The 23458-nt window shown below is 39.0% G+C and overlaps 1 protein-coding gene across 1 annotated transcript; it reads left to right on the top strand.

Moving 5' to 3' along the window:
* Window positions 1-2675: 2675 nt before the first annotated feature.
* On the top strand, window positions 2676-22931 carry LOC133619847 (uncharacterized). The gene is made up of 3 exons (XM_072915417.1): window positions 2676-2902; window positions 8875-9579; window positions 21210-22931. The coding sequence occupies exons 1-3, from the start codon at window positions 2797-2799 to the stop codon at window positions 21887-21889; spliced, it is 1491 nt and encodes a 496-aa protein (XP_072771518.1). The 5' UTR covers window positions 2676-2796; the 3' UTR covers window positions 21890-22931.
* The last annotated feature ends 527 nt before the right edge of the window (window positions 22932-23458 follow it).

Below are 23458 nucleotides of genomic sequence, written 5' to 3' on the forward strand. Positions count from 1 at the left end.
ACCTTTTAATTGTTCAGTTTGTGGCAAAAGCTTTTCTGGTAAGAGCAAGTTGACTCAACACATGAGAACACACACAGGTGAAAAACCATTTAAGTGTTCAGTTTGTGGCAGAAGCTTTTCTGGTAAGAGCAATTTGACTCAACACATGAGAACACACACAGGTGAAAAACCATTTAGTTGTTCAGTATGTGGCAAAAGCTTTTCTCGAAATATCGATTTGACTTACCACATGAGAACACACACAGGTGAAAAAACATTGAAGTGTTCATTTTGTGGCAAAAGCTTTTCTGTTAAGAGCAATTTGACTAAACACATGAGAACACACACAGGAGAAAAAACATTCAGTTGCTCAGTTTGTGGCAAAAGCTTTTTTCGAAATCGTGGTTTGACTGAACACATGAGAACACACACAGGTGAAAAACCATTTAATTGTTCAGTTTGTGGCAAACGCTTTTCTCACAGTACCTCTTTGACTAAGCACATGAGAACACACACAGGAGAAAAAACATTTAGTTGTTCAGTTTGTGGCAAAAGCTTTTCTGATAAGAGCGATTTGACTAAACACATGAGAACACACACAGGAGAAAAACCATTTAGTTGTTCAGTGTGCTGTAAAAAGTTCAGACATAAAGCAGCTGCAGTAAAACACATAAAAACACACAAGGGAAAATAACCAATTAGCTGTTTGGTTTGTGGTATGTTGCTCATATGTGGTGACATCCACCCTACCCAGGACCTCCTCACTGCTTCTTTCACAAATATCTGAGGTATTCGTACAAACTTGGATTAGTTGAAGCATAATCTTATCTACTCATGACCCCATGTCTTCTCTGTATCTGAAACCTTCCTGAACAGTAAGATAGATGATGCTTCAAGTGCTTGGTTACTCCTTCTTCAGTCCAGGGACCTGGGGCCTCATGTGTCAAGTTTGTGCACGCTCAAAAACCTGCACTACACCCTTTTTCACTGCAAAGTTGAGATGTATCAAAACTGACGTTGATGCATAAGTGATGCTGGGTAACTGTTTGCATAACAAAGTGCCAACTTTTACTCCTCAGACTGATTGATGTGCAAATCAGAGACATATGAACAATTAACCCCCGACACCCACAACCCAACCCCCACCTCCCTCGACATTCGGGCATAACAGGTTCAATCCGGCCCGCGAGATGAGTGTGCGAAGAGTAAAATTCAGCTGCATTTTTAATGAAAGAAACTGCTGTTCTAATTGTGTCCACTGGATGTCGCAATAGCAATTCTGTTAGGCAAGCAAATAGTTTATATGGGGGCGAGCAAGTATACCAAGCAAGAGGTACACGGTAAAACGGGGCTGTGACTCCTCCCCCTCCACCCAATGTAAAACAGGAGTAAAATAACCAATCAGCAACCCCACTTAAAATGTGGAAATGACAAAGGAGGTAGTTGATACATAGAATAGTTTTTATTCATGCTTTATTTAGTTTTTTTGTTCAATCCTAGATGAGTTGTGACTTAAAGTTTAATAGAAACACTGAGATTAAGTCTAAATTCATTTTGTTCTTCAAGGTGTTTTTGAAAATGCACCATGTTTTACCTCTAAATGTTTAACTAACTTGAAGTGTTTTGTCCAGAGGATTATTTGTGATATGTACTTTTTCAGAATGTGCTTGTTCTATTTTGGGCCGAAGTAAAATAAAGAAAACAATCTGAAGTTGTCGTAGTCGTATTTTTAAGTTATCATTCCATGATTTTACCCATCCGGTACATGTGGAAATAGATTTTCCTCCATGCGGCCCCAGAGCTAAAAATGAGTTTGACACCCCTGCTGTAATGTGACTCATGTGAGCAGGTTACTGTATAAACACATTTTGTTATAAGTTATAAAAATGTGTTCAGTTGTCAGAGACACATCAATGTCAGTGTAGCTGCTGACAGAAGCAACATGTATATTTGATATATAATGTCATAGTTGGTGAGAATAAATAAATACAATGCATAAAGATAAGTTCATATTGTACACATAATGTGATTAAAAATGTGATTCCTTGGGTTTAATTCATGCAAGTTTATGTTAACTTTATTTGTGTTACAAACCCATGTCAATTGAGTGGGGAATATAATTTGGTCACGTTGTTGGGGGGACAATTAATATGTGAGGGAATTAAGGAAGCAGCATGAGACGACAAGTGTTTGATGTGGAAGACGTTAATGGAGTCTCGGATTGAAAATCAACTTTATTCCCTTGGAGTTTATGAGGCCAACGAGGTATGATTACTTCTGATATGTTTGTGAAATCTATGTGTTTTCTTTTTTGCATGTCAGACTAATTGTAAGCTCTGGTTGATTATTGTATTAGTTTCACACTTTCACAGGACTTACTTTGTCAAACAACTTGCCGTTTGCTTGAACCCACTAAAAGACAGAATACAACATTGTCGATTTTTGTTTAATTTCTATCTCTAAAGTATTTTGATATCAAAAATGTTTTTGCGACAAGGAGCACTTCAATTATGAGCCAGAAATGTAAGAAAAGATGAAAAGGGCCGCTAGTTATTTAAAAGGTATTTTATTTTTTAAAGTGCAGTTGTGGATCGGAAGTTGCACACTTCTGGCGCATGCGCAAACACATGGAACAGTGGTAAAGCGGGAAGTCCAAGATGGCGGACTAAGCGGAGAAGTTTCACATTTACGATCTTATAGATTCAAAAATAGCATCAAATACCTCAACTATTCGCCTTTTCTTAAGCCCACCAAACGGACTTTGAGTGTGGAGCGACGGCGTGTTATGTGAAGTGAAGATTGAAGACGTGATAGAAGATGGACGACTACTGCTATGCTAAGATGGCGACGTCCGCTAAAAGAGAACATGAAAGAGAATCAACTTCCAGCAAATCACCAACGGAGATAAAGACGAAAGATGAAGGTGAGTGTGTTGCGTTCCCTCATTTGAAAGCTGTTTGATTTCCAAGCCCTAAAATAGAAATTAGCCGACTTTGTTGAACAATGTAAACAAAGAACCTGTTAGCTCGATCAAAAATGGCGGAAATGTTTGTCAGAAGTTACCGCAGTAGTATCCTGCACCGGAAAAACTGCCTTCATTTAAATAAAAAGTGATATTAATCGAGATTGGATGGAATATAGTTTGTATTTTTTGTTTAGCACTTAGCAATAGTGCTAATCAGAGGTGTGGACTCGAGTCACATGACTTGGACTCGAGTCAGACTCGAGTCATGAATTTGATGACTTTAAACTCGACTTGACAAAATGTAAAAAGACTTGCAACTCGACTTAGACTTTAACATCAATGACTTGTGACTTCACTTGGACTTGAGCCTTTTGAATTGACATGACTTGACATGACTTGCTACTTTCCCCAAAACCCAAAGATGAAAAAGTTATTCGGGAGCGCTCCGTATTTTTCATTGTGTACTTGTCTATCAGCGTTGCGTGTGTCAGCTGGTGTGGTCTCAGTACAACAGCCAATCAAATTAGATCTACTTTGTTTTCATCACACAGCATTCATCCAATCAAATTGCAGGACAACCAACGAAGAAGACATGTCCAAACCACACGCCAGTGAACAAAAAATGATACCTAAAATAATTTCGTTTGGGTATAAAAATTACGAGGTGGTCAACACAAAACGGTTTGCAGTATGCAACACATGCGGTTCGAAAATTACTGATGGAGAGGCAACAACTTCCAACTTCGTCCGGCATTTGAAGTTGCACAAAGAACGGTACGTTTTGAATGTAAGATAACGTTTATTGGCTAAGTAACGTGACTTTTATTTGCTGTGTAGTTAAATCAGTGAGGCTGTAAACTCACTGCTAACGTTATAACGTTATTGCAAACACGGGAATCTGTTGCAGTTCACTACCTTATTCATACTTTTTGTTCAGTGATTTTTTTTAAGCAGGGGTACATTAGTCAATATATCACACGTAACGTTAGACGGCGGTCAGCAGCACCGCGTATTTTAGCCACCTAAAAAAAGACAAAAATAGTAAAATAAAGGTAAAATAAATACTACGCCCCCATCGTGCACAAATGACTGACAGACTCTTGGCTAATTTGGTCTTTTGCAAATGCAATGCAGCATAGGGCCCTGACATATAAAAAGTACAACTTTTTTGTTATGTTCACGTATATGTCATGTTTTTTCAATGTTAACACTTTTGTACAAATAAGTACACTTTATTTTTTAATGTGTTTGTTCTGTAAAGGAATGAGTTAATGTTTAAAATGACTGGTTAATAGTGCTATTATAAAGTGCAATGTCAGCACAATTTTCTTTCCTGCAATTTAAAATGCACTTGTTTTAATAAATAAATGCAGCGTTTGAAAAGCATACACAATCTGTGTTAATATATTAGTCTGTGGTTAAAAGGACTTGAAAGGACTCGAAACTCAAAATGCAGGACTTAGGACTTGACTTGAGACTTTCCAGTCTTGACTTTGGACTTGACTCGAGGCTTGCCTGTCTTGATTCGGGACTTGACTCGGACTTGAGGGCAAAGACTTGAGACTTACTTGTGACTTGCAAAACAATGACTTGGTCCCACCTCTGGTGCTAATTGCTTGATCTGCTTATCACTCACACTCATACTTGCCAACCTTGAGACCTCCGATTTCGAGAGGTGGGGGGAGGGGGTGGGCGTGGCCGGGGTGGGACGGGGGCGTGGTTGGGGGCGTGGCTAAAAGGGGAGGAGTATATTTACAGCTAGAATTCACCAAGTATTTCATATATATATATATATATATATATATATATATATATATTTATTTATTTAATTATATATATATATATATATATATATATATATATATATATATATATATATATATATATATATATATATATTTATTTATTTAATTATATATATATATATATATATATATATATATATATATTATTTTTTTTTAAATTATATATATATATATATATATATATATATATATATATATATATATAAAATAAATACTTGAATTTCAGTGTTCATTTATTTACATATATACACACACATATGCACTAGATGGCAGTATTGTCCTGTTTAAGAGTGTCACAACATTGCTGTTTACGGCAGACGAACTGCTTTACGGTATACAAAAAAGTGACTGCTGTTGTTGTGTGTTGTTGCCGCGCTGGGAGGACGTTAATGAAACTGCCTAACAATAAACCCACATAAGAAACCAAGAACTCGCCCTCCATCATTCTATAGTTATGACGTGATTGGGCAGGTATGCTTTTTTATATTGTGGAGGACCTGAGTCCGCCTGAATTTCAGGAGATTTTCGGGAGAAAATTTGTCCCGAGAGGTTTTCGGGACAGGCGCTGAATTTCGGGAGTCTCCCGGAAAATCCGGGAGGGTTGGCAAGTATGCTCACACTCTTAGAAATAAAAGTGCTAAGTAGAACCATATAAGGTTCTTTTGCTCGTCCTCATAGGAGAACCCTTTTTGGCTCCAGGTAGAACCTTTTTATAAAGGTTCCACCTGGAACCCTTTTGGAGGGTTCTACCTAGAACCCAACATGAAGGGTTATACCTAGAACTGTGTGTGTAAGGTTCCACCCAGAACCCCCCATGAGAGGTTCTACAAAGAACCCACGCAGGTAGTTCCACTAAGAACCCTTTCATGTTTCAAGGGTTTCATCTAGAACCCACGCAGGGAGTTCCACTAAGAACCCTTTTGTATTTCAAGGGTTTCATCTAGAACCCACACAGGGAGTTCCACTAAGAACCCTTTTGTATTTCAAGGGTTTAATCTAGAACCCACACAGGGAGTTCCACTAAGAACCCTTTCGTTTGTCAAGGGTTTCATCTAAAACCCATGCAGGGAGTTCCATTAAGAACCCTTTCATGTTTCAAGGGTTTCATCTAGAACCCACACAGGGAGTTCCACTAAGAACCCTTTTGTTTGTCAAGGGTTTCATCTAGAACCCATGCAGGGAGTTCCACTAAGAACCCTTTCATGTTTCAAGGGTTTCATCTAGAACCCACACAGGGAATTCCACTAAGAACCCTTTTGTATTTCAAGGGTTTCATCTAGAACCCACGCAGGGAGTTCCACTAAGAACCCTTTCGTATTTCAAGGGTTTCATCTAGAACCCACACAGGGAGTTCCACTAAGAACTCTTTCATATTTCAAGGGTTTCATCTAGACCTGACACAGGGGGTTCTAAAAACATCCCTTTTCAAAGGTTTTCACCGATAACCGTCTTGTCTTCTGAGGGTTCTATAAAGAACCATATTGTATTCTACAGATCAGTTTAGTTCATATTATATTGTGGTCATTTATCATGTTGACATTGAACAAACATTCAAAACATTTTAATGAGAAAAACATTTATTTAAAGATAGTCCAACAAAACAGGAGAGGCTGTGTAGGTCCCAGGGGAGAACAGGTCAAAAGTCAGCATAGGTCCAGTGGAATCAGCAACATGACAGGCCAGACACATCATGCTGTCCTTAGTAGGTGAATTTGTGTAAATAAATCTCCAGCAATGGTGACATGGCAGAAAGAGACACAAAATAGTTTTAGTTCAATCAATCCAAGGTGCACTTACTGCATTTACTGCGCCTTATTGTACAAACAAAAAAATAATGCATGGTCCAATGAGAAGAATCAGTGTACATACTGTATGTACTAATTGTGACAGTGGAACAGAATCATGAGAAAGTGAGGGAATCCCACAAAGTTTTCACATTGATTTAAATATTGTTGAAATACTTTTCAGTGTTATGTAATAAGTACTCAAAATGTTACGTATTGTAACAATAATGGAAATCTAGAGACGTCACTATGCCAAAATCAAACAAAATGTATTGGTCCCAAATATGTATTAAATAAGGGATATTTTTTTTTATCAATATGTACAAACAAAGGGCAGCAGCAGGAATTTGACCATTAACAAGAACATAAAGCATGAAATCCCATGCTGCAACACATCTACTCACTACTCCCCACTTCCGACACAGTTGTATAGTCTCTTCACTGAAATGGGTACAACACTGTGGTCCTTGATCCCCAACACAAATCTTTCAATGAAAATAAGAGTTTTTCTCAGTTCCTTTGGGTACTGGACAGCAAAAACAATATACAGTGACATTAATGCACTCATAGCATATGATATGTCCATGCTGCTGTCCTCGGTCAAAACCTGTATACCAGGGGTGCTCACAGTTTTTCTGCAGGCGAGCTACTTTTCAATTGATCAAGTCGTGGGGATCTACCTCATTCATATATATAATTTATATTTACTTATTTATGAAATATATGTTTTTGTTAACAAGTTAAAGGTGTTTAATGATAATCAGTGTTTCCCACAGGACAGGCATCTATTTGTGGTGGTGGGGGGGGGGGCCAAATATTTATTAATTGTGGTTCTTACAAAAAATATATCTTATAAAGTATAAAAGCTAAAATGTCTCTTAAAGCTCTGCCCCTTTAATTAGTGAATACTAAATAATTTAACTTTAGCCTACTACTACAACCATATTATTTACCAGCAACATGATGTGAAACAGAGGCAGAGGTGTCCTGCCACAGTCAGTCAACGTCCTCCTCCTCCTCCTCCTCCTCCTGCTGCTGCTGAACAGGTCGTGAACATCCAACATTAGAATTTATTACTAACGAGCAGAAGCGCTCTATGTACAGTGCCGTCTAACCTTAAGCGGCAGCAGCTCAACACATGCAGGGTTCAACGTTAAGGTTTTTTTCTACTTGCCTGACTACTCAAATCTACTTGCCCCAATATTTTTACTTGTCCTGCCTAGGTTTTTTTTGGGCTGTGTAGTGCTCATGGATAATATCTTACTAAAATCCTTCCCGTTGACTATTTACAACACTACACAGTATTTATTATTATTATTATTATTATCTATAATTACATTTAAATGGCATTGCATACATGTAAAATTAAATGCTATTTCACATTATTTGACCAGTAGCAGTTACATCCATCTGAACAGGTCAGCCATATGTTTAAAGCCCGATCACAGTTGAAATCTTGAAATGAAGGGCCTTTAATGGCCAAAACATTAACCTGGACAACATTTTAACAGCTGGTTGGCTCAGATTTTATTCTTTTCATTGCATTCACATGCTGCAGTGGACAGTGGACAATTTAGCTTCAGTATTAATTAGTATCTGAAGCACCGTCTCTACGTGTGTTTATTGACAACAGGGTTATAACCTGGACACGTTAGCTCGTCGGTATGAAAACAGGTGATTGTTATTACGTGCGTCTGCCCCCGACCCGAGTCAAACAGCGGCGGTGTTAATGAAGCAGCGTCAGGCTGCTCACCGTCAGTGAAACGCTCGGTGAAATCGCGGATTAACGTTAAATATATGACGAGCCGCGAGCGATGCAGCTATAACCTATCTACCTATAACCTATATTACCCTCGTATTTTGATCCCGTCCGTCCGTCTTCGTCTTCTTCGTCTTCGTCTTCTTCTTCTTCTTCTTCTTCTTCTTCTTCTGGCCCACCAGGTGAATTAAGTGCTATTGGCGGAGTTACAATGCATAGTAGGCTACTGCCACCTACTGCACCGGAGTTGTAACTACAAGCAACATTCACAGACAGTCCCATTGCTTTTATGAGCGGTCGAGCGAGTCAAAAGCCGAAAAATCCATTTGTGGCGGACGTAATTCTTTCGTGGCGGGCCGCCACAAATAAATTAATGTGTGGGAAACACTGGTGGATGTCTGGTTGTGCCCTGTGGAAATAATAATTAAAGTGACCAAGTTGTAACTAATCGACGGCCGAGTAGTACCGATTTCAATTGATTAGTACCAGGATACTTTATTAGTAGCAGTATACTGTACAACCCTACTACACACACATACAGTACATAGAAGAAAGTGTGTTTTTGTTGTTTGTGTCTTGCAGACGTCCAGCAGCTGATCGGTAATCCAGAAGAAGTTTCCCCTCAGTTAGGGGGGAGCTCCACTTTGAAGCAGGAGACTCCACAACCACCCTGCATTAAAAAGGAAGAGGAGGAACTCTGCATCACTCAGGAGGGAGAGTGTCTTCTAGGACGAGAGGAAGCTGATTACACCAAGTTTCCACTGAGTATTCTCTCTGTGAAGACTGAAGATGATGAAGAGAAACCACAAGTAGACAACCTCTTAGCTCCACTATCAGATAGTGAGGCTGAAGACGAGGTTGAAGAACCTTTGAGCAGCGACACAGACTGTGAAGGTGATATGAGGACTCACACTGACAACAAACACTCTGAATGCTCTACAAAGAAGAGAGGTAAAACATGTTTGAGCTGCTCAGTTTGTGGTCAACGTTTTACTAAAAAGAGCCATTTGACTGAACACATAAGAACACACACAGGTGAAAAACCATTTAAGTGTTCAGTTTGTGGCAACAGCTTTTCTCAAAATAGCTCTTTGACTCAACACATGAGAACACACACAGGTGAAAAACCATTTAATTGTTCAGTCTGTGGCAACAGCTTTTCTAAAAATAGCAATTTGACTCAACACATGAGAACACACACAGGTGAAAAAACATTTAATTGTTCAGTTTGTGGCAACAGCTTTTCTCAAAATAGCAATTTGACTCAACACATGAGAACACACACAGGTGAAAAAACATTTGAGTGTTCAGTTTGTGGCAACAGCTTTTCTCTAAATAGCAATTTGACTCAACACATGAGAACACACACAGGTGAAAAACCATTTAATTGTTCAGTTTGTGGTAAAAGCTGTTCTGTTAAGAGACATTTGACTCAACACATGAGAACACACACTGGTGAAAAACCATTTAGTTGTTCAGTTTGTAGCAAAGGCTTTTCTGTTAAGTGCAGTTTGATTAAACACATGAGTACACACCGAGATTAAAAACCATGTAAGTGTTCAGTTTGTGGCAAAAGCTTTTCTGTTAAGAGAATATTGACTCGACACATGAGAACACACACTGGACTAAGACAATTTAATTGTTCAGTTTGTGGTAAAAACTTTCATCAAAACAGTTTTTTGTGTCTACACGAGAACACACACTGGAGAAAAACCATTTAGTTGTTCAGTGTGCTGTAAAAGGTTCCCACATAATGCAGACACAGTAAAACACATAAGAACACACAAGGGAAAATAACCAATTAGCTGTTTAGTTTGTGGTATGTTGCTCATATGTGGTGACATCCACCCTACCCAGGACCTCCTCACTGCTTCTTTCACAAATATCTGAGGTATTCTTACAAACTTGGATTATTTGGAGCATAATCTTATCCACTCATGACCCCATGTCTTCTCTGTATCTGAAACTTTCCTGAACAGTAAGATAGACGATGCTTCAAGTGCTTGGTTACTCCTTCTTCAGTCCAGGGACCTGGGGCCTCATGTGTCAAGTTTGTGCACGCTCAAAAACCTGCACTACACCCTTTTTCACTGCAAAGTTGAGATGTATCAAAACTGACTTTGGGATGCTTGGTAACTGTTTACATAACTAAGAGCCAACTTTTACTCCTCAGACTGATTGATGTGCAAATCAGAGACATATGAACAATTAACCCCCAACACCCACAACCCAACCCCCACCTCCCTAACAGGTTCAATCCGGCCCGTGAGATGAGTTCTAAATGTGTCCGCTGGATGTCGCAAAACCAATTCTGTTAGGCAAGCAAATTGCATAGCAAGTATACCAAGCAAGAGGTACACGGTAAAGCGGGGCTGTGACTCCTCCCCCTCCACCCAACGTAAAACAGGAGTAAAATAAGCAATCAGTAACCCCACTTAAAATGCAGCATGAGACACTGCACACTGATATAGTTCTGTGAAAATGATTGTCTTTTGTGCAAATGTAAAGAAAGTGAACAGTGTGTGATTTACTGCAATACTGTCAGTCTTTGAACTTTTTATTTGTGCTTTGTTGAAATTGTTCACACATTGCACAGCTTTTATTTTTCTATCAATACACATTATGTCTAGAAGACAGGAAGTAACTCAACACTCTTGAATAGTTTCTACCTCAGTTTGTATGGTTTGTTGAGTTAGCACAGGATTAATATGTGGAAATGACAAATGAGGTAGTTGATACATAGAATAGTTTTTACCGTAATTTCCGGACTATAAGCCGCTACTTTTTCCCCTCGTTCTGGTCCCTGCGGCTTATACAACGGTGCGGCTTACGGTAACCAGGGGCGCGCACTACCGAGGATGCGCGAGACCGAGGCAGACATCTGGCGCCAGGTAACGAGAGCAAAACAAAGAGTAGGAGAGCGTCAGCGACAGTTTGCGCGAATGAAGTGTTCATGCAAACACCCTCAATATGGGAAACATACGGAGAAGTGCATATGATGCTGCTTTTAAGTTAAAGGTAATCGATCTGGCTGTCAAAGAAGGAAATAGAGCTGCTGCACGTACCCTTGACATCAATGAATCAATGGTGAGACGTTGGAGACGGCAGCATGAAGAACTGATTCAATGCAAAAAGACAAAACAATCCTTCAGAGGTAATAAAAGCAGATGGCCGGAACTTGAAAACTTTCTTGAGGACTGGGTGAACACACAGATAGCAGACGGCCGGGGTGTTTCCACCGTGCAGATCCGACTGAAAGCCCAAACAACCGCCAAAGAAATGAATATTGAAGATTTTAGAGGTGGACCATCATGGTGTCTCAGATTTATGAGACGAAAAGGACTGTCCACTAGGGCACGGACGACTCTGAGTCAGCAACTCCCTCCCGACCACAAGGAGAAAATAACAAACTTCCGCGAATTCACACAAAGAAAGATAGACGAATATTCCATCGGACCGGACGAGATAATAAACATGGATGAAGTGCCTCTGTCCTTTGACTTGCCTCTCACAGGGACTGTTAACAAAAAAGGTGAATCGTCCATCACACTGAGAACAACTGGCCATGAGAGAACACATTTCACTTGGGTTCTGGGCTGCACAGCATCCGGACTAAAGCTTCCACCGATGGTGATTTTTAAACGGATTACTATGCCAAATGAAAAATTCCCGAAAGACATCTCCGTAAAAGTCAACCAGAAAGGGTGGATGATGGAAAGCGTTATGAAGGAATGGCTGAATGAGTGCTATGGCAAGCGACCTGGGGGATTTTTTCGCAAAAAAAAAGCACTGCTCGTTTTGGACAGCATGAGGGCCCATATAACAGATTCTGTGAAAGCAGCCATCAAGAGCACAAACTCTATTCCAGCTGTGATTCCTGGGGGCACAACGAAGCATTTGCAGCCACTGGACATCAGTGTGAATCGTGCTTTTAAAGTGGCACTACGAGTTCAGTGGGAGGCATGGATGACTAACGGTGAGAAATCATCAGAGGTGGGACCAAGTCATTGCTTTGCAAGTCACAAGTAAGTCTCAAGTCTTTGCCCTCAAGTCCGAATCAAGTCCCGAGTCAAGACAGGGCAAGTCGGAGTCAAGTCCAAAGTCAAGACTGGAAAGTCTCAAGTCAAGTCCCAAGTCCTGCATTTTGAGTTTCGAGTCCTTTCAAGTCGTTTAACCACAGACTAATATATTTACACAGATTGTGTATGCTTTTAAAATGCTGTATTTATTTATTAAAACAAGTGCATTTGAAATTGCAGGGAAAAAGATAGTGCTGACATTGCACTTCAAAATAGCACTATTAACCAGTCATTTTAAACATGTAACTCATTCCTTTACAGAATAAACACATTTGAAAAAAACAAGTTATTTGCACAAAAGTGTTAACATTGTATTTCCATGGCATATTGCATTGTAACTAGTTCCACAGCAGTTTCTATCCTGTTCTTACCTTGTCTCATTGATCTCATCTCATACTGTATGTGTGTTTATGTGTGCGTACACATGAAAAACATAACAAATATATGAACATAACAATGAACAGAGTTGTACTTTTTAGATGTCAGGACCCTATGCAATATGTACACATATTCTTAATATAGTATACATTTTAACTGACCTTTATTTGACTATGTTTGTCTTTTTGTAGGTGGCTAAAATACGCGGTGCTGCTGACCACCGTCTAACGTTACGTTACTGTGTGATACATTGACTAACGTAATGTTACTGTGTGTGATACATTGACTAACGTTACGTTACTGTGTGTGATACATTGACTAACGTTACGTTACTGTGTGTGATGCATTGACTAACGTTACGTTACTGTGTGTGATACATTGTCTAACGTAACGTTATGTGTAGGTACCTCATGCAACCCTGCTTAAAAAAAAAATCACTTGACAAAAAGTATGAATAAGGTAGCAAACTGCAGTGGACGCAACAGATTGCCGTGTTTGCAATGACGTTATAACCATAGACATCTTATAAGTAGACGCAGCATTGGTTGCTGTGACGTGAGCAATTTGGCCGCCATCTTGAAGTGGTGATGAGGAGCCGGCGAGCAGCCTAAACTGACAGTTGACAGGTAGAAAACAAAGATGGTGTTCAGCGTTTTCCTGCTCAAATGAGCGGACTGTTGAAAATAGGAATCGGGGGATTACTTTTCACAAGTAAGATTTAACATTAACGTACTATTGGTTGTATCTTATGAAAATAATATTACCACAGAGTTGAGAAGGATCAAAGATCTTCAATATTTGTATGTGAAAATCACAAAGAAATCTTCTGGGGGAGGATGACGCCCCTACAGGGGTTTGGTTTACAAACTTTCAGCCCCACCTAAAACAAAATTCACCAGCTGCCACTGATTATGATGCATTCTCATTTTAGGCAAAGTATAAGACAATACTTTCTTAACAGTATAATTGTAACCAGGAATAAGTCTTCAAGTAACAATATTCAAATACTAACATTGTTGGGTAAGACACAATTTGGTTTTATTCTGAATCCAGTGAAACAGATTGGTGGTTTTAGCTGATATGAGGACTTTCATGTGTTTATATATGTTTAAGTATTTGGCAGACGCTTTTATCCAAAGCGACTTACATAAAATAATACATATAAAACAATCACTGCAAACATTATCATTTAAGGGAAGAATGTAATAGAAAATATCAATACAAAGTGTCAAGACAGAATAAACTCTCTGCTACTGAAGCAACAGAGATACAGTCTCTAGGTCCCTAAGATATATAGATATCTCATGTATTCATACATTGTTTATGTAGGATATACGCATGTATATATAACCTAATCATATTGTTTCTTCAACTTAAAAATAGTTTACCGTTTTTTTCCCCCTTCTCTGGGATTATATTCCCAGTTTTGATCTGGGACGTCTGGTCACTTATAGCATATAAGAATATTCTATGACTGTTAAGCAAACTATGAATAATAAAACATGTGTCCTTTATCATAGCTACACGTATGACAAAAAAGGGGGGTGAAAATCAGTGGTATTCAGTGAGGTAAGATGAATTAAATGCGCTGACAGTTCATTGCTCCTGCCAAATGAATTGCACTGAGTGGAGCGGATCACCACTCCAAGATGGCGGCCCCACGCCTCGTCTGCGCCAGTAGGCAGTAGCGCTCCATGCTGCGTCTACTTATAAGATGTCTATGGCTATAACGTTAGCAGTGAGTTTGCAGCCTCACTGATTTAACTACACAGCAAATAAAAGTCACGTTACATAGCCAATAAACGTTATCTTACATTCAAAACTTACCCTTCTTTGTGCAACTTCTAATGTCGAACGAAGTTGGAAGTTGTTGCGTCTCCGTCTGTAATATTCGAACTGCGTGATTTGCATACGGCAATTCGTTTTTTGTTGACCAAGTCGTAGTTTTTATACCCGAACGAAACCAACTTTGGCATAATTGTTTATCACTGGCACGTTGTTTGACAACTCTTGTTCAGTGGTTGTACTGCAATTTGATTGGATGAATGCTGCGTGATGAAAATAACGTATATCTAATTTGATTGGCTGTTGTACTGACAGCACACCAGCTGACAGGAACAACACGCTGAGAGACACAGACGAAGAAAATGAAAAATACGGAGCGCTCCCAAATAACTTTTTAAGATTTGGATTTTGGGGAAAGTGGCAAGTCATGTCAAGTCAAAAGGCTCAAGTCCAAGTGAAGTCACAAGTCATTGATGTTAAAGTCTAAGTCGAGTTGCAAGTCTCTTTACATTTTGTCAAGTCGAGTCTAAAGTCATCAAATTCATGACTCGAGTCTGACTCGAGTCCAAGTCATGTGACTCGAGTCCACACCTCTGGAAATCATTCACCAAAACTGGTCGCATGCGAAAAGCAACTTTTGCTCAAGTCTGCCAGTGGATCCTGACGGCATGGAAAAGTGTGAAAACATCCACGATCATCAACGGCTTTCGAAAAGCTGGACTGCTGCGTCGTAATGATGAAGAGGACGGCGTAACGGCTGACGAAGCCGGAGCCGTTGATTCCACTGACGAAGAGGAAGGTTTTGAGAGCGAGAACAAAGGAGAGGGAGTGGCTGACGACGCCATTTTGGACCTGTTCTTCTCCGACACAGACGAAGAGGATTTCGGTGGTTTTAGTACGCAGGAGGAAGACGATGACACAATGATTAAAGACTGACTTTTCATATACCGGTAGTAGGCTGGTTATTTTGATAACGTAAACGGCTGCGGGACTGCACTTTTACTGCCGTGTTACAGGCGAGCACTTTGTATTACCTTGCACCGTTGTATTATTTGTACTCTGCACGAATGCTGTTCGCCATGTCAAAGATGTGAAAGTTTGATTGAATGATTGAAAGATTTATTGTTAATAAATGAGACGCTTTGCGTTCCCAAACAGTCATCTCTGTCCCGACAATCCCCTCCGTGGTAGCAGGAACCCCTATATACTACGGTAATTACACATCAAAACGCCTGCAGCTTATATATGGAGCAATCTGTATTTTCCCCTAAATTTAGCTGGTGCGGCTTATAGTCAGGTGCGCCTTATAGTCCGGAAATTACGGTATTCATGCTTTATTTTGTTTTTTGTTCAATCCTAGATGGGTTGGAACTTAAAGTTTAATAGAAACACTGAGATTAAGTCTAAATTCATTGTGTTTTTTAAGGTGTTTTTGAAAATGCGCCATTTTTTCCCTCTACATTTTTAACTACCATAACTATAATAAAAGTGTTTTGTCAAGAGGATTATTTGTGATATGTAAATTTTCAGAATGTGCTCGTTCTATTTTTGGCCAAAGTAAAATAAAGAAAGTACTCTGAAGTTGTCATAGTCATATTTTTAAGTTATCATGCCATGATTTTACCCGTCCCGCCCACGTGGAAATAGATTTTCCTCCATGTGGCCCCTGAGCTAAAATGAGTTTGACACCCCTGCTGTAATGTGACTCATGTGAGCAGGTTACTGTATAAACACATTTTGTTATAAGTTATAAAAATGTATTCAGTTCTCAGAGACACATCAATGTCAGGCTGACAATCGCTCTTCCGCTTTCTCCAAACACGAGAACAAAGCAGCTCCTACTGACTTGTGATTGGTCAGACCGTGCCCATCTTAATCACATGGCTAATTTCAATATAATAAATTGTGATGTAACACAATTGAATATCTTATATGCTCAGACAGTAATGTGTTTAAATAAGTTTAGATTGTGTTATGATGTTTGTAATGGGGAAAGCCGTTAATGTGTCTTGTTTTCATGTTTGCATTTAAGATAGTTGACATTTAGCATGATAGCTGTTAACTGGCGATGAGTGATGTTAAGTGCCTAAGATGGTAGTTATTGATTAGCAGTGTGATGAGGGCTTTCTGCTGGTGAGTGATTAGCACTACAGTTAGAGCCACCTATCGCTAGGTAGAAATGAGCAGTTTCACCAACATTTTTATGTGAAACCATATTACTAACTGTCTGGTGTTTGACAGGATTCATGGAAGTTTATTGTCATACCAGCACACGATACACATGAGATGGCACACAATTTAGTAGCACGTGAACAATAGGATTGGTCCTGGTGGAGATCTACACTCTTAGTGCTTTTCTTCTTTATTCAGAGTAATCATTTGACTTTCTAAAGGTTTTTAACTAAAACAACTAAGTGGATTGAAAAAATATTTCTGTATTTCTTGTAGTGTTTAAAATGTATGATTTTTTTTTCTTCAATGTTTGCCCTTTTTCTGGTTTGAACAACAGCCATGGAAAAAGTCTGTGCACGTGCTTGTATATATATATATTTTATTTTCAAACAGTAGTTGTCCATTATTTGATGTTAGATACTTTTGCCAACCAGTTTTAAAACAAGATTAAAATGCGTTTATTTTGAAAAAAACACTGCTGTGGAGTAGGAAACGGAAGTGGCGGGATTCTAGCGCATGCGCAAATGTACTTGAAGGGAAGCAAAAAGAGGAAGACCGCATGCTATGGTTGTTCGGAGATTCTTCGAATTCACGATCTTAAAGTCATATGATTCACAGCAAATATAGCAACAAATATCTCAATTGGTATTTTCCAAAGCCACGAAACGTGCATTGAGTTTGGAGCGATATGTGAAGTGAAGATTGAAGACGTGATAGAAGATGGACGACTACTGCTATGCTAAGATGGCGACGTCCGCTAAAAGAGAACATGAAAGAGAATCAACTTCCAGCAAATCACCAACGGAGATAAAGACGAAAGATGAAGGTGAGTGACTTGAAGTTTTGTCATTTGAAAACTATTTCAAGCCCTTAAAGTGTAAATGAGCCGACCTTGTTGAAGAATGTAAAGAAAGAGCCGCCATGATTGTTAGCTTGAAGAAGGCAGTGGAGTTCACATCAGAGGAGATGAAAGAATGCAAAAGTCAAATGAAGAAAGTGGAAGAGCAAAACAAGCGCTTGTGTAAAGAAAAGAATGATGTGAAAGAAGAGATGTTGGGGAAGAGTAAGAGATGTGAAGAGAAGACTGGACCACATGTCTACATCAACGTGCAGAGGATTGGAGGTAATAAAGAACAAGAAAATAAAAAATGTATGCTTTGTTCAAACACTAATGGTAAAATAAGATAGCTGGTAGTGTTTTTGTTGTACTGTAAAGTTCAAATTTGAATGACAATAAAAATAAGTCTAAGTCTAAGTTACAAACATCTGAGCCTCTTTAAATATTTGTATTTATTTCAAATTTTTGTATTCGTGTTTTTCTAAAAAAAAGTTGTACCGTATTTTCCGCACCATAAGGCGCCCTGGGTTATAAGCCGCGCCTTCAATGAACGGCATATTTCAAAACTTTGTCCACCTATAAGCCGCCCCGTGTTGTAAGCCGCATCTAACTGCGCTAAAGGAATGTCAAAAAAACAGTCAGATAGGTCAGTCAAACTTTAATAATATATTAAAAACCAGCGTGATGTGGGCGCGCATGGAGTCGTATATCAACATGGACAGAGCTGCGTGAAAAAAGCCACCCGGCCTCTTCGCGTAAACTTACCTTAACCACTCGCTCATCTTTTCTTCATCCATCCCTTCGAGTTAGCTTTTATGATGACGCCGGCTGGAAAGGTCTCTTTTGGCAAGGTCTTCCTTTTGAATATCACCATGGGTGGAAGTTTCTGGCCATTAGCATGGCAAGCTAGAACCACAGTGAAGGATGACTTCTCATTCCCTGTGGTGCGAATATTCACCGTACGTGCTCCCGTTGTATCCACAGTGCGGTTCACAGGAATATCAAAAGTCAGTGGAACCTCGTCCATGTTGATAATGTTCTCTGGCCGGATCTTTTTTTCAGCTATCTTGTTTTTACAATATGCACGGAAAGTAGCCAGCTTTTCTTGAAAGTCTTTAGGCAGTTGCTGTGAAATAGTAGTCCGTGTGCGGATGGAGAGATTGCGTCTTTTCATGAACCGGAAACCTGTCGCTTAGTAGGAGCCATTTTGTGGTCTTTACAGATGTAAACACACAAAGGAAATTAAACGTAATATCCGCGCGCTTCTTCTTCTACGCGGGCGGGTGGTTGCTTACAGTAGAAGAAGAAGCGCTTCCTCTTCTCTGGGGGCGGGTGCTTACCTTGGCGGTTGCTTGCGTAGAAGAAGAAGCACTTCCTCTTCTACGGGGAAAAAAGATGGCGGCTGTTTACCGTAGTTGCGAGACCGAAACTTTATGAAAATGAATCTTAATATTAATCCATATATAAAGCGCACCGGGTTATAAGCCGCACTGTCAGCTTTTGAGTAAATTTGTGGTTTTTAGGTGCGGCTAATAGTGCGGAAAATACGGTACTGAATTCCTTTGGTGGTGGTATGGTATGATATGTTTTAATAACAGATAGTTTATGTTAAAAATGTGCCTGAAATTAAACAAAGCCCCAAATTCGAAAAGACAACTTTCACCAAGGTGTGACACGAATATTCAAGAAAAGGAATTAATAAAAATTTAAACAGAAAACCCGAATTAGATTAGTTTATCATATTGCTATAGTCATTTTCATTTATTGTTACTATGATTTTTAATTTATGTGTTATTAATTTGTTACTAATGTATATCTGGTTGTTCTTTTAGAGTATGTTTAAAATTTAGTTTTGGTGATACTATTTTTACATTTTCAAAGTAATAAATAATTTACCAGTAGTTATTTATCGTGATTCCAAAATCCCTCGAAATATTAAATTATGTTTTGCCATAATTGTCCAGCCCTAGACGAGGTATTGGAAAGGACTTCATGATAAACTATGTATCACGGTACTTGAGTCACGATACAATAGTCTATTGTAATATTGTGACATGGAGTTTTACTGACATTTTTACAAAGTCACTGAAAAATTCAAAAAACTGCTTAAAATGAATGTTGTATAAATGTATACTTGTTGATAGTTATTATTTATTGGACAAATTGTGTCAAAAACAAAGTAAATAAAATGATCATTGCAATTGTACAGAAAGTGGATCCAATTTCTTGCATTTAATATCTAAAAAAGTTATCTACTTCTTAACTACAGACTTATTTGAGATATATATTATCTTTTTTAGTTTTGCGATGTATTTCAATATTGACTTTTCCCCACTGTTAGTTTGTAGTATCCTAATGTCCATGGAAGCAGATGTTTTCTACTTTCTGTGATTCTAGCTGAACTTTTCTGAGTCTATGACAAGTCATGTAAACATTGATCCATCATTCTGGCAAGGCACTAAATGAATGGCCATGAAACACTGAGTGTTGTTAAAAGGAAAGGCCATGTAACACAGTGGTAAAAATGCCCCCATACCAACTTGTTTGCAATGTGTTGCTGCCATTAAATTCTGAGTTATTGATTATTTGCAAAACAAAATATTTTCTCAGTTCGGACATGAAATATTTTGTCTTTGCAGTCTATTCAATTGAATATAAGTTGAAAAGGATTTGCAAATCATTGTATTCTCTTTTTATTTACCATTTACACAACGTGACAACTTCATAGGTTTTGGGTTTTGTACATGTGCACAGCAGGGGAGCTGGTTAACTTATGAGAGTAGTATGTGTGTTTGTGAGAATGTCAACGTGTTGTCTGAGTGACGTCAGTGAGTGAGCGGGCGAGTAAGGAGAGGTAGTGGTAGCATGTGCAGGAGTGTTAATAGCATGGTGGATGTCCGGTTGTGCCCTGTGGAAATAATAAATAAAGTGAGCAAGTTGTAACTAATCGACGGCCTCGTCCTTCCGACCAAAGAGCGGAGCTTTATGGACCCAGTGTTACCCCCGACACAACATGGGCCCTGGAGGTAGTCACCGCCTCACAGCAGCATTCAGATGAAAGAACGATAACGGTACTTTTCAAAGGTGCTATAGTACCGATTTCAATTGATTAGTACCACTATACTTTATTAGTAGCAGTATACTGTACAACCCTACTACACACACATACAGTACATAGAAGAAAGTGTGTTTTTGTTGTTTGTGTCTTGCAGACGTCCATCAGATGATCGATAATCCAGAAGAAGTTTCCCCTCAGTTAGGGGGGAGCTCCACTTTGAAGCAGGAGACTCCACAACCACCCTGCATTAAAAAGGAAGAGGAGGAACTCTGCATCACTCAGGAGGGAGAGTGTCTTCTAGGACGAGACGAAGCTGATGACACCAAGTTTCCACTGAGTATTCTCTCTGTGAAGACTGAAGGTGATGAAGAGAAACCACAAGTAGACAACCTCTTAGCTCCACTATCAGATAGTAAGGCTGAAGACGAGGTTGAAGAACCTTTGAGCAGCGATAAAGACTGTGAAGGTGATATGAGGACTCACACTGACAACAAACACTCTGAATGCTCTACAAAGAAGAGAGGTAAAACATGTTTGAGCTGCTCGGTTTGTGCTGAAAGTTTTACTAAAAACAGCCAATTATTTTATCACATGAGAACACACACAGGAGAAAAACCTTTTAATTGTTCAGTTTGTGGCAAAAGCTTTTCTGGTAAGAGCAAGTTGACTCAACACATGAGAACACACACAGGTGAAAAACCATTTAAGTGTTCAGTTTGTGGCAGAAGCTTTTCTGGTAAGAGCAATTTGACTCAACACATGAGAACACACACAGGTGAAAAACCTTTTAGTTGTTCAGTGTGTGGCAAAAGCTTTTCTCGAAATATCGATTTGACTTACCACATGAGAACACACACAGGTGAAAAAACATTGAAGTGTTCATTTTGTGGCAAAAGCTTTTCTGTTAAGAGCAATTTGACTAAACACATGAGAACACACACAGGAGAAAAAACATTCAGTTGCTCAGTTTGTGGCAAAAGCTTTTTTCGAAATCGTGGTTTGACTGAACACATGAGAACACACACAGGTGAAAAACCATTTAATTGTTCAGTTTGTGGCAAACGCTTTTCTCACAGTACCTCTTTGACTAAGCACATGAGAACACACACAGGAGAAAAAACATTTAGTTGTTCAGTTTGTGGCAAAAGCTTTTCTGATAAGAGCGATTTGACTAAACACATGAGAACACACACAGGAGAAAAACCATTTAGTTGTTCAGTGTGCTGTAAAAAGTTCAGACATAAAGCAGCCGCAGTAAAACACATAAAAACACACAAGGGAAAATAACCAATTAGCTGTTTAGTTTGTGGTATGTTGCTCATATGTGGTGACATCCACCCTACCCAGGACCTCCTCACTGCTTCTTTCACAAATATCTGAGGTATTCGTACAAACTTGGATTAGTTGAAGCATAATCTTATCTACTCATGACCCCATGTCTTCTCTGTATCTGAAACCTTCCTGAACAGTAAGATAGATGATGCTTCAAGTGCTTGGTTACTCCTTCTTCAGTCCAGGGACCTGGGGCCTCATGTGTCAAGTTTGTGCACGCTCAAAAACCTGCACTACACCCTTTTTCACTGCAAAGTTGAGATGTATCAAAACTGACGTTGATGCATAAGTGATGCTGGGTAACTGTTTGCATAACAAAGTGCCAACTTTTACTCCTCAGACTGATTGATGTGCAAATCAGAGACATATGAACAATTAACCCCCAACACCCACAACCCAACCCCAACCTCCCTCGACATTCGGGCATAACAGGTTCAATCCGGCCCGCGAGATGAGTGTGCGAAGAGTAAAATTCAGCTGCATTTTTAATGAAAGAAACTGCTGTTCTAATTGTGTCCACTGGATGTCGCAATAGCAATTCTGTTAGGCAAGCAAATAGTTTATATGGGGGCGAGCAAGTATACCAAGCAAGAGGTACCCGGTAAAACGGGGCTGTGACTCCTCCCCCTCCACCCAATGTAAAACAGGAGTAAAATAACCAATCAGCAACCCCACTTAAAATGTGGAAATGACAAAGGAGGTAGTTGATACATAGAATAGTTTTTATTCATGCTTTATTAAGTTTTTTTGTTCAATCCTAGATGAGTTGTGACTTAAAGTTTAATAGAAACACTGAGATTAAGTCTAAATTCATTTTGTTCTAAAAGGTGTTTTTGAAAATGCACCATGTTTTACCTCTAATTGTTCAACTAACTTGAAGTGTTTTGTCCAGAGGATTATTTGTGATATGTACTTTTTCAGAATGTGCTTGTTCTATTTTGGGCCGAAGTAAAATAAAGAAAACAATCTGAAGTTGTCGTAGTCGTATTTTTAAGTTATCATTCCATGATTTTACCCATCCGGTACATGTGGAAATAGATTTTCCTCCATGCGGCCCCTGAGCTAAAATGAGTTTGACACCCCTGCTGTAATGTGACTCATGTGAGCAGGTTACTGTATAAACACATTTTGTTATAAGTTATAAAAATGTGTTCAGTTGTCAGAGACACATCAATGTCAGTGTAGCTGCTGACAGAAGCAACATGTATATTTGATATATAATGTCATAGTTGGTGAGAATAAATAAATAAAATGCATAAAGATAAGTTCATATTGTACACATAATGTGATTAAAAATGTGATTCCTTGGGTTAATTCATGCAAGTTTATGTTGACTTTATTTTTGTTACAAACCCATGTCAATTGAGTGGGGAATATATGTTTTGTTTCCGGTTTGGTCACGTTGTTGGGGGGACAATTAATATGTGAGGGAATTAAGGAAGCAGCATGAGACGACAAGTGTTTGATGTGGAAGACGTTAATGGAGTCTCGGATTGAAAATAAACTTTATTCCCTTGGAGTTTA

The sequence above is a fragment of the Nerophis lumbriciformis genome, linkage group LG20 (assembly GCF_033978685.3).
Source record: "Nerophis lumbriciformis linkage group LG20, RoL_Nlum_v2.1, whole genome shotgun sequence".
In the NCBI taxonomy this organism is placed as follows: domain Eukaryota; kingdom Metazoa; phylum Chordata; class Actinopteri; order Syngnathiformes; family Syngnathidae; genus Nerophis; species Nerophis lumbriciformis.